Below are 12750 nucleotides of genomic sequence, written 5' to 3' on the forward strand. Positions count from 1 at the left end.
GCTGAAATGCAACGTCATCGGGAATTTTCTCTCTTTTATTCGATCGATAACGCCCCCTATCGATAATGTTCCTCGCGCTCGCAGCGTATAACGTAGTTACGGAGCGTGGAAACGGCTGTCGAAAAAATGGACGGGAAAACGGCAGGGTGGTTAACGACGTCGGCAACATCGGCGGCGGCGCCGTCGCTGGTTGGCCGACGATATCGCCTATCGCACCGGCACCATCATCACCATCATCGTCATCATCATCATTATCTTCATCGTGAGCCGAGCGAGTACGAGCACCACTTGCTCCCGTCTATCGAACGCGACACAGCCGTCACTGTCGAGTCGCGCCGACGCCGTGTGTGACGGCGGCGCGGTGCTGCACGGCAGTGACGACGTAGGTAATGTTTTCATTCAATCCGAAGCTTCAATGATAGCTTCCGTCCATTCATAAAAAGCTTCGTGTGCGTCGGGCCGGCCCCGGGAGCGGCGCTCGCGTTGCGCCACGTTATCGCTAGATGGCGACGCCGTACCAGTGCGAACGCCGCCCAAGGGAGTCCCTCCTGCCCCCCCCCCCCCGCTGCTCCGGTCGGCCGTACGTGCTCCTTTCCGCCTGCGCTCTCCCCACTCGCGCCTCTTTTCACTTTTTCTCCTCCATCCCCGCGTCCGCCTGTCGCCATTCATGGCTTCCTTCCCACCGTCTCTCTTCCTGTTTCCCCTCCCTCCGCCTACGTTTCTCTCTGCTCTGCTCCGCGCGCTCTATCTCTCTCTCTCCTCCCCTTGCCATGCCCTTCTCTCCTCGCCCCTCTGACTGTCCCCCTTCGCGCCGGCCGCCGCCTTTCCAGCTCGATTCGCTCGCGGCCGTACCCATTGTCAGTCGTTGGTCGGCGGTCGTCGTGCGTGTTTCGCGACTCGTATCTCTGTCTCGCTCCCGCTGATTCGTTTCCACTCCGCGGTCTCCAGCTGTTGCCGCGAGTTCCCTCGGACGAGAAAGAATCTCGGTTCGCGATCCGGTCGAGAGAGAGAGAGTGCCCGGAGCGAGATCGTTACCGTGATGTAATCCCCGTCGACAACTCGGACGGAAGAGACGTGCTGCGACGACGACGTACGTGAATCGGCCAAGTCGACGAATCTGCCTGTGTCCGGAGAAGAGTACACGCACACACACACACACTCCGCCCCTCTCGCGCGCGCAGGAGGCGGGGGACAAGTGCGGCAAGTGCGGAATGAACGGAGGACGAAAGTGCGAGTAGCGGATCTCTCGCGCTCCCGTCGCGTCGCCTCGCGTCACCTCGCCTCGCCTCGCCTCGCCTTGCTTGGCCTCGCCTCGCCTCGTCTCGCCTCGCCTGGCCTGGCCTCGCGGAGTGCTCTCTCGCGCGCGCGGCGCTTCCACTCGGACCTCCCTCTCTATCCGCTTCTCTCTTCCTCTCGTCTCCGATGCCGCGGCCGTGCCAGGTCGAGAGAGAATGCGGATTCGACCGCCGCTGCGAAGCGTCAGCCCGAATCCACGGCGACGACGGCCGCTCGAGGAGCTCCGCGTTCTCGGGAACGTTCTCCCGCGAGTGTCCACGGGATCGTTTTCGCCGTCTCGCCGACTGTCGTCGCGATCGCGCGTGAAAGTGCGTTCCGCTGGTCCCGGCGAACCACGTCGGCCACGACGGAACCCACGGTTCTTTTCTGGCCGCCCGCTAGTCCTATGAATTTTCAGTAAGTCCTTCTTTCTCCGTCTCTCTTAGCGCTCACCACCGGCACCTACGTGTCGGACTATACCTAGGGATCTAAGAAAACGCTCTTTCCTCGATAGAACAAGAGTTTATTCATTTTGAATTAATTTGGACAAGTCCGCGAGAAATATTCAAGCGAGTCGTCGCGCTCCTCGATTTTTCCCCGATCGATTGCATAATTTTCAAGTGGTTTTTTTCCTCTCCGACGCATCAGTGTCTCGCGGACATCAAACTCGGGAGGGTCGTGATATTGCTTGCAATTTGTCTAATCCGCCCGTTAACCACGGCTGATAAACGATTGTCGTCGCGAAAACCGAACGAGACGTTTGGCAGGATCGTTCCTTTCCAAGATCTCCGGGCAAGGATGTACACAGCCGTCCTTCTTTTTTTTCTCACAATCAATTCGTTATCGCTACTTGTAGACCGGATGTACATCCGCTAATATCCAAGTTGCGACCGTAAAGTTCCACGCAGCGGTTAGCTGATTGCGAGCTGTGAAGTCAGCCGAACGTCAGTTAGTTAATTAGCCAGTTGGGCGGTTTCTTTTTGCAAAGGTCTCGTAGTAATCGCGACTATTAGCCTCGCATCCGAATGACAAATTTTATTAACCGCCCATCGCTGATCCGAAGGCCTGCGTCCACGACGCCGGAACTACCGAGTTCTAGTTTCGAGAGATGTGCAGCTAATCAACCTGCAGCCCTCAGGACGCAGGCCTTTACGCGACGGGTGGGATTCGGGGCTAAAAATGACCGATTCAACGGGGCGATCGGCTGCAGCTGACGTCGACGGTTGTCGAAATTTCATACAAATACCCGGCACCCGCGCCTGTCTCGGCTCGCCTCGTGTCTTTCCAGACGCGACGGGATGGAACATTCGGCGCCGTAATCGCCGCCGAGAGCGTGGCGCTCTCGACCCTGATTATCCGCGATACGCGAGCCGCCGCTCCGCGTCTCCGCGTATCGGGACAACGAGAGCGCGTCGACCGTAATCGGCCGTGGGCCACGGCGAATTTCACGAGATTCCGACAATCGGACTTGTACATACGTGCAGTTACCATAGACTTGATCCAACGGCATACGCGATACTATTTTTTTCCTACCGGATTGCTTTACGGGAGCCAATCAGGATTCAGCCTTAAGTCGTCTGATTTAAAACTCTGTATTCTTATTGGCTCTCGCGAGCGATCCAGTAGGAAAAATAGTATCGTGTGCCGTTGGCCTCAAGTCTATGGCAGTTAGGCGTCTTACGCGATACTCGCGCGGGCGCGCAGCGAGAAGGAAAGACGTGCGTTATCGTCCCGTGTAATTGAAACTCGTTAGCCAGATCGCGCTATGCACGAATCCGAAACTCCGGGGAACCAGATAACGGGGAGGAAGAAACCGTATCCGGCCTTATCGCGCTCGTTTCCGAACGGAATTAAAGGCCTGTATTAGAACGCCGGGATTCACGAGTTCGCATCAAAGGAGCTTTATGCGCGACGTTCTAGCGCTGGCTAGTCTCGATGCGACAGATAACGCCCGGTGGCTCGACGGCTCGCTGGCCGCGGGGGAGGAGCCGAGTCTCCGACCGCCGCCCGCCGCCCCGCCGTATTCATAAGCCTCGCACATTTTAAATACGCGCAATCTCGCACTCGAAATCTATCTTACAGATACACATCTTGAACGTACGTATAATCGTGCATTTGCGATTTATAGAGCGATCTTACAGACGTTTCTTTGTCCTCCGCTCTTAAGCTTTGTGTCCACGATGCTGGAAATCGGTCCGAGATCTCGACCCGAGAAACGCGTAGCCGATCAATTTGCAGCTTGTGCCATAAAAACTGCAGGTTGATTGGCTACGCGTTTCTCGGACTTCTATGCATCGTGGACACGAGGCCTTGCACTTTGAATCTCCAAACGGCTTTCGAACGCGTTAACCTTTCTCACTCTTCGTCTCTATTTTTCCCTTTCTTTCTAAAATGCACAGTGCAAGCGCCGAAACTTGCTGCGAATTCACAAAATCTCGGACAACGTTGCTCTACGAGTTGTACACGTCATTTCTCTCTCGAGGCTGCGTCTATCGCCGACAGGTTTCCCGATTTAATAGAATCTCTGAATGATATTGCTCGTTGCGAATTACACGCTAGGACCTAGTTTGCTTCAAGCCGGATGGTTTATCGGCCCAAGTTCCCGCGGATTTACAAAATTTCGCGATAATATTGCTAAACGCGAATTATTATGGTTCACGGTCGAAGGCGTTTCGTAAATATTCCGAAATTCTTCCGTCTTATCGGTGTGTTTAATCAAAACTTGTTAGTGCGACGGTTCGTTGGCTGTACGTATCTAGACCGCAAAGGAAACCGATATCGGAGGAAGAACTTATCCGTTCTTATCGCGGACGTTTCCGACTGGCGTTAAAAACTGTTTATGCCGCGCGACGGTGCCAACTGCGCCGCGGCGTGCTATGGTGCGCGTGCATTCACGTAATGTCGCGCTTTTTCGCTCCGTTCGCTCAATTTAAAATTAGAAAAAGCTTGCTCCGCGAATATACATCGATTTGCGTACAATAACTCCGCAAGTCCGCCAAATTATTTTCATGTCCGGCTGCTCTGGGGGAAAAAAAAGACAGCAATCCATTTTGGGGCCCACAATTAGTAATCGAATTATTTGGATTGTTCTAATCTTTTATGAATTTTACCCCGCGTAATTATAACACTGAAAAAAACCCTTTTTTAACTAAGTAAATAGGTTTACTTAAAATTACTTATTTTACTCAAGTAAATTAATTTAAATCATTATATTTTCTACATTCAACTAAAGATTTCATGAGATGGAGAATACTATTTATTAAATAAAATCATTGTTTTTGTCAAATAAGAAATCCAATTTTCTGCGCTGTAAAAGTTGTATCTTAGAAAATATTTTACAGAATTAAAGTAAAATTAAAAAATTTTTAAATTATCTACTGTTCGATATTTAATAAATACTTAAATTAAAGAAATGTATGTTTTCTTTTGTTTATTGTTTTTTAAATTTAAGTTAATAAGCTGCTAGGAGCCACCTAATAAATAATTTTCTTGAGTAAAGTAATATGTTTTTGGATTAAGATATTTTTTATCAGTGTAAAAATCGCAATTAGCTATTCTATGTCCAAGATTTTTAAGTAACACTAATCAATTCTCTCAATTAGTTCTGTCGACATTCAGGAACGCAAAGGTAATTTTCACTCAAGAGGCACTAACTAGGCCGAAACTACAAAGAAAAACGGTCAAAATTTTTCCCAGAGTAGAGTTACGGGCAATCGAAATGATTCGATTACTAATTGTGGTTGCAATCCCAAGATGGGTTGCTGGCTGTCTTTGTTTTTCCCAGAGTATGGAGGTATTTAAAACAATTGAAAGATTATTCGAATTTAGCGGATATGCGGGACTCGAGAAGCGACATAATCCTCGCTCCTTTCTCGCGCGACGTAGTATAATGTTCATTAGAAACTCGACAAACGCGCGGCACGCGGATGTTGGTGCGCATAATCATCGCGCTCTCGTCAATTGATTTATCGGAAATTGTCTACAAACTTGTTTCGCGTCGCGTACGCGATCCAGGATTCGGTATTCGTCTAATCGCCATCAGGAAAATCCGCGAAGAATATCGGTACGTCTGCGACGAGGGGTAAACCGCTGGGGGCACTGTGGTGTGCAGACTTGCGGCATTACTGGGCATTGGGCCTTGCTCGGATATTATGAAGATAAAATAAGATAACGTGATGCCCACTGCCATTAGTAGGCATTGGTGTACATGATTTTGGTTCACCCCTCGGTCTGCGACGAGAACTAACACAGGTGAAATCTCTGCGAATCAGAAGAAAGACTTGCCGATCGGATTGAGCACGAAGCCCGCGTTGGAAGTTGGTAGAAAATTTGCAAGTGGCCGTGGCGTAAAGCACCGTCACGTGGGAGTAGTAAATTGACGCGAGTTAAACCGTAATTCTGTAAGAAACTGGGAGAATTGATCGGGTTACGCAATCTGATTAAGTTAGGCGAGTCGCGTGTTACCTGCAATTGTGATTTCTCCTCGCAATCGATCGTGTTTTTCTCAAGTTCGCGTCCTCCCGCCGCATTTATATTCAAGCCGTCAACCACGCCGGCATAATCGGCCCCGCGGCGCGAATCTATCGGAGCGCGTTTTCGCGCGGTCACGCGTGGAACGCTAGATTCAGCGAAATATCGTAACGGCCAGCGAAATTATAATCCGGGAGCGGGAGGGGAATGTGCCGAAGCGCGCACCGGCCGGGGGCCGCTCTCTCGCGTTCGCGCTCGCGAAACGCTCGTCTTATCTACGCGGCGCGGCGCGGACGGCTGGCGCGGAGCGGTTAAAAGCTTTGACCTATGGCAGTCGGTCGACGATAGCCGGCCCGTGCATTCCACTCTGAGCGCACCCTTTCTGAATGGCCCGCCTGTTTCTCGCCGCGATCGCTCGTCGCTCGTCGCTCGACGCCGCTCCGCTCCGCCGCGCCGCGACGACGAGCGTGAACCGCCGCCACCGCCGTCGTGGCTGGCCGGGCGGCGCTCGTCTAGCGCTCGAGTCGCTCGTCCCGCGAGTGGCGCGAGTCCAAGTTTCAGATGAAATGCCTTAATAAAGCGTCCACGATCGCACTTTGTAATGCAAACAACGTGCCTCGCCGCAAAGGAGTAGGCGCTCGCGAAGAGGCGGTCGTGCGCTTGTTCCTCCCGAGCATTCGAGATTCACACCTCGGCGCGGTAACATAAGTGGAACGTTAACTCCGATTCGAGAGATAACGGAACGGGCGTCTCGAGATTTTCGAGCGGAATCGATGCGATCGCCGCGAATCGAAGCGCACTGCTACCGGGGGGGGATACGACAAAGTGGAGCGACTGATAAAACGAAGCCGGAGGAAACTCGCGGAGCGTCCACGATTAATGATCTCGATATACGCGCGATTCTCGGAACGCGTGTAATAATCGGGGCTCGAGCTCGCGCCGGGAATCTGTTCGTGTCACGAGTTGCTCGCGAAATCTAATTCTGCGTCATATTCCTCGACCGCCGCGGCTCGCAGGTGAATGAGCGAACGACGAAGGTGTGTGTGCGCGCGCGCGTGCGTAATCCGTGTTCAACAACACGATTTCGAATGCAGGTTCGCGCGTAACTCGGGAGTGGCTCTCGCAGAGGAGTACGTTCGAGGAGAACGTTCAAGAGTTTGCTCTCGGAAAGTAACGCTCGGCTCTCTCTGTCTCTGGTTTCTCCACCGCTCTCGACCCTCGATCTCCTCGTATCTCAGCTCTCCATTCCGATCTTGGTTTTCTTCATTTTCTCCTTTTTTTTACAACTCTTTGTTCTCTCACCTCGCGCAGTGGATGCATATTTAACAGACGTGTAACAGAGTCACAGACTGGATTGGGATTGGCGATTGACGATCGTCAATGAGCGCAAAACAGCCAGCGATTTAATCGACTCTCATTGACTAGAAGACAATCGCCAGCCCCAATCGAATCCGAGTCGACAATTCTCTAGTCCGATTCGGCGGCCTGTGGGCTCAACGCCGTTCGGACGACTCGCTTCCCGCTTCCCACTTGCCGAGAGTGTAAAAATGTAAAATTCCAAGCGCGTGGTTTCAGTCGAGGTAAAAGCGCGCCGTCCAGGACGCGATCGGTCGCGCACGAACGAGACTCTCCCGGTTCTTCCACAGCGTGGACGCCGCGAGTGGGTTGGCGACCACCGAATCGAGAACTCCGCGGCCCACTCGCACCGCGCTCGCCCACGTAGAAACGGAGCCTCTCTTCGTGATCGCGTAGGTGCCGAGATCCGACTGAGCCTCGCCGTACTCCGCCCGCCGTCGTCACCGGCGTCGCGCGGCCATTCCGATTTCTTCAGCTTTCGAAAGCTCAAGTCCCATCGTCAGGATTCTCTCGCTTGTGAATCTCGTTTTTAACATTGTTTGACCCCCGATCAGAGAGAGAGAGAGAGAGAGAATGAAAAGAGGAAATATCTATTGAAATATCTAGCGGTGTTAGTAATAAGATAAGTAGATACCTGATCTGCACGAGTATATAACACGACACGTTGGTTGCGATGTTTTCAGGTGGGGATGAAGCGCGTGTCGCGAGGGCGAGAGGAAGCGGACGCGGAGCATTACCGAGCCCCATCCTCGCTAATGGAACGCCCTCGTCGAGAGTGTCACCACCTCGCGCGGGCTGGGCAGTGCAGATTACCGAGGCGACACTTACCTCAACGTCAAATCAGCGTCCATCGGTTCCAGATACATCGACGACGTCCGTCGAACGATGGGCTAGCGAGCGGACGGCACCAGTTTGGACGGGTCGTGTCGCAGCGTCGTTGTCAGCATCAGCAGCAGCAGCAGCAGCAACGACAACAAACACACGAGGAGGATTTTTCTCCGCAGCAGATCGAGGACCAGCTAGCACGGCTGGTATCCGTCTCGAGCATCGTCGGGTCGAGGAGAGGCAGGAGCTGGAGGCGACGAAGAAGGTGGAGCATTGGCAGCGGCAACATTGTCAGGATCAGCAGCAGCGGCGTCAGCTCGGGACGCCAACGCCGCCAAGTCCAGGAGCAGCAGGACGTTTTGAATTGAGCGATCGGCCGATGTCGCGGAACGATGCGATATCGCCGCTCACGCGGCTGCCCTCCTCGCGTCTTGATTTCGCCGCCGCCGCCGCCGCCGACGACGACGACGACGACGACGACTGCGTCAACGGCGTCGGCGAAGACGCGGACTCGCGTCTCGTCTCGACCGAGTCGCGCGTGCACGATCACAGCCGGCCGTTGCCGCCGCCGCGGTTGCCGCTCGTGTCGCACGTGATGTCGATGCCGTCCGTGCCGCCGCCGCCGCCGCCGCCGTCGTCGTCGTCATCATCCTCGGCGTCGCATTCGGTACCCGGGTCCCCGACGCCCCGCGTGGCGCCACTCACCATGCCTCTGACGCCGTTGTCGAGTTCCTTTCGGAGCAGGCCGTCCCTGCGTCGCTCGCAAAACGTAGACACGTCGCCGAGCGACGCGAATTCCAGGAGTCTGCTGTCGCCGTCGTCCGCGGACACGACGATAACGACGATATCGACGATCGCGACGTCGCCCAGGAGCCCGATCGGCGAGGTGAGCCTCGCTACGCCGCGACCGGACGGCGAGAGGACCATCAACGAGTACGTCGAGGCACCGTTCAGCAATTCGCGCTGCAATCAGGAACGACGCCTCGATGCGAGGAACGACGGCAAGACGGCCGGCGACTGCCCCAAGACCGAGAGAAGGCATCACCACCACCACCACCATCACCACCATCATCACCACAGAGGACAGCGCGAGGACAGCGCGGTGGTGCCGACGCATCGGGCACGCGGCCGCGCCAAGAATCAGAGTGCACGGGGTTTCGGTGGCGCGACAACCGGCGCTTCGGCCGTCGCCACGTCGGCGAACGCGGCGACGGCCAACGCCGTGACCAAGCAGCCGGTCTCCTTCACCAAGGAGCCGGCCAACGCGCTTGGCACGAGGACCTACGATCCGGCTGGTCTGTCGATCATATGCGACTTTTGCGGTAGGTGCCGGTGCGAGTCGTGCCGGGAGCCGCCCCCGCTGCCCAGCAAATGGCTCTGCGACAATACGTGCCTGTGCTCGGCGGAGACCGTTCTAGATTACGCATCGTGCCTGTGTTGCGTCAAGGGTCTCTTCTACCACTGCGTGGACGGCGGCGGTGGCGGTGGCGTCGCCAGCGGCATGGACGGCGAGGTGGCCGCGACGAGTTGCGCGGACGAGCCGTGTTCCTGCACCGGTAACCGCACGGCGTCCAGGTGGGCCTGCCTGGGCGCCCTCGCGCTGCTGATGCCCTGCCTGCTGTGCTACTGGCCCCTCCGGGGCTGCGTGACCCTCTGCGAGGCGTGTTACGCGCGTCACGCTGCGCAGGGCTGCCGGTGCAACACGAACGCGGCCGGTAGCAGGCATCACCCCATCACCAGCGATATCGGAGACTCGAGGGACCCAGAGAAGAGGCTGTTGGATCCAGTCACGCCGGAGCTTTGAGGAGCGCAGACCTATCTCTACGTGGGGACGCCCGAGTGGCCGGAAGAGGATGAGCAAATCCAGGAATATAGGACCCCCCCATCCTGATGGACATGTCGGATGTGTGTGAGGGAGGGGTCAGAGGGAGCAAAAGTGAATTGCATCAAGTACAAGAGCTGCATTTAAGTCGAGGAGAACGATATCGGATTTTGACGAACCTGTACGTTTGACACGTTGCGAATGTCTTTATTTATTATTCTTCCATGAAAAGTGCGTGCGTATGTATGAGTGGGCCTGTGTGCGTTGACGCTTTGCGTTTCTGTATGCGCGCGCGCGCGACCGAGACAGGGAGAGAGAATGAGAGCGAGCGAGAGAAAGAAGGCAGTGTACGAAAGGAGCGAGCATGTGCCCGTACGTATGTTTGTGCGTGTTTTTGCGAGTGCGAACGGTAGAGAGGAATAAAGTACGCGAGTAGCGTATCGTCCAGACATACCACTTACGCATAGATAACTCTATATATAATGAATTATACGCATTGTACTACGCGCCGAGCGAAATCGAACGAACGGTAATATATCGGGGCCTGGGGCAGGGGGGAGGGGGGATTACATACACCCACGGAGTAAAGAAAAAAAAGCTAAAGTATATATTATATATATATAAATATATATAGATAGAAATGTATATTGTATATTATGTTTGTATAAAGAACAAACTTTTCTACGGTTAATTTATTTGCGGCTGTAACGCTAAGTATGGTTCATGATCGAGCGAGAGACGATAGGTAGAATGAGGGAGTGGGAAGAGGGGAGAGAGAAACGTAAGCAAATTGTACCAATGACGTATACGCATGGACCAATGTGGCCGCTGAGCCGAAGCCCCGCTAGCATGACGAAAGTTTTCTGATGGTCAAAGGGGTTTGGAAGGATGTAGATTGGATGGGAAAGGAGAGAGGGAAAGGGAGCGAGAGAGGCAGAGTCTTAAACCTTAACTTTTGTGTCACACGACATGATTTAAATAACGGCGTTAAAAATGCGTTGCGAGGGAGTCGGCGAAATCAAATTGTGTCAATGAACAAGAAAGAGGGGAGGGGGATATAAAGCGAGACGGAAAATAGCGGAGGCCCGCGTATATCGTCGCATTTCCCCACTTTGTTAATGTTCTCTCCAGTATTATCTAGTCCTGCGAGCATCCTTTTCTCAATTAGCGTTTGTTCACATTTAAGAACGGGCCATGCGGCGTCAGCGTACACAGCGCGAGAATGGAGTCGCGAGAAAGAGGAAGCCCCCCCTCCTCCCATTCCCAAACCTCACCCGTCCCCGGTGATTTCGTTAGCTATAAATAGGGACTGAGATCGGTAACATCTCGCAGACAAACTCGCACTCGCTTTTCTCGCCGATCGCAGCAAATAACGTATTTCTCCCCGTCTTTTTTCTCTCTTTTATCTTCCCCCCTCTCTCTCTCTCTCTCTCTCTCTCTCTCTCTCTCTCTCTCTCTCTCTCTCTCTCTCTCTCTCGATACCGGAAACGACTGGCACGTGATTTAACACTAGAACCACTATTCGATTTTACGGTTTATTATGTCATTAACACATGTACGAGTATGAAAATTTTGACGAAAACTTGCTACGTGTACACGTATATTAGTAATCAGGGGAGAATCAAGAATTGTGACCTCCCAGAGACATGTAATATAGTTCTAATGTTAAACGCTGATACGCGCCAGCGATTATTCTTCATTAGAGATCACCCGCGTTAATTTGTCGGAAGGAAATCATACACGCCGAGTGGTTTTTCCTTTGATATTCCTCGGCGCGAGTATCTTGGCGCGGATTGGAAGCTGATCGATCGGAGTGGGGTCGCGGCTCGGTTTTAGCATTTCAACGCGAGGCGTGGGCAGATGATTGTATGTGTGTGTGTGAGAGCGAATGCTCGGGTGTAACTGGGTCGATTGCATGGGCAAAATAATCGCATATGGACGAAGACGAACTAAGAAGCGATATCGTTGCGGACAGGTATGCGGGAAGAGGTGTCGCGATGTTGGCGCAATCTGTTATTACCCGTGTTCGGAGAAATTGTTCGGTGCGATTGGAAGAAGCTGGCATTTTTCTCTTTTCCTCTTTCTCTTTTCTCTCTCTCTCTCTCTCTCTCTATCTTTCTCGATGGCTCGCTCACCCTTCTTGCGAAGGGCGGGCATTGAGACAACGGGGATAAGAAAAGCGTAACAGCACGAAAAGAGCGTTATGGCCTCAGCGCGAAAACGTCTAGACGGTGCGAAAAAAGCGTAACGAGGTTTCTAATGTAAGATGAGTGCGATAGTATGAGACGGGGGAGAACACCGAACCTGGGTAATGTGAGGCGACGCGAGGCGAGTTCTGGCCTCGGTCCTTTCGCGATTCGCGAGCGTTCCAAGTGAGAAAAATGGACAAATAATTTTGCAGTCAGGCCACAGAACGACATCTGGTCTTGGAACGGATTTTTGGAATCTCTCAAATCGCCGGTCACCTCTGTGGTTCAATTAGTGCGTCGTCTCTTTCCGGTTCCAGTTCGACTTTACTTTCGGATAAAACCAGAACCGCCGCGAGATTCACGTGCATCGTACGACAATGTGTTTCATTTTGTCTCGCATGCTTTTTCCTTTGACGTCGATCGCGGGCTCGGCGAGATCTATCTCGCTCGACTCGAATTGAAATCGCGAAACTGGACGTGGACGTTCGCCGAGGACAATGCGATTGCACACACCGATCGACCAGCGAAGGCGCGAAAGGACACGAAGGCGTGAATGGAACGCGCGAGTGCGTGTGTGTATATGTACGTGTGCCTGTACGTGTGGTGCGTGTACGTGTATGCGTGCGCGCGCGTTTGTATGCGCGCACGCGGGTGTGTCTCGCCAAGCGAAAGAAAAGAAGTTTTTATTAATAATAAGTCTATACGATCTGTATATGTCTTGTAAATATATATATACACACATGTGTATATATATATGTATATATATGTATATACATATATATATATCATGCATAGATATGCGTATACTTGTGC

General features: G+C 53.1%; 1 protein-coding gene across 1 annotated transcript; it reads left to right on the plus strand.

The window, feature by feature from the left end:
• Positions 1-6276: 6276 nt before the first annotated feature.
• LOC105569562 (protein sprouty-like) lies at positions 6277-10280 on the plus strand. Its single transcript, XM_012026127.1, has one exon. It carries the CDS (start codon positions 7775-7777, stop codon positions 9728-9730), a length of 1956 nt encoding a protein of 651 aa, XP_011881517.1. The 5' UTR covers positions 6277-7774; the 3' UTR covers positions 9731-10280.
• The last annotated feature ends 2470 nt before the right edge of the window (positions 10281-12750 follow it).

Source organism: Vollenhovia emeryi, unplaced genomic scaffold, assembly GCF_000949405.1.
Source record: "Vollenhovia emeryi isolate VEMERY1.0 unplaced genomic scaffold, V.emery_V1.0 DF939123.1, whole genome shotgun sequence".
NCBI lineage: Eukaryota > Metazoa > Arthropoda > Insecta > Hymenoptera > Formicidae > Vollenhovia > Vollenhovia emeryi.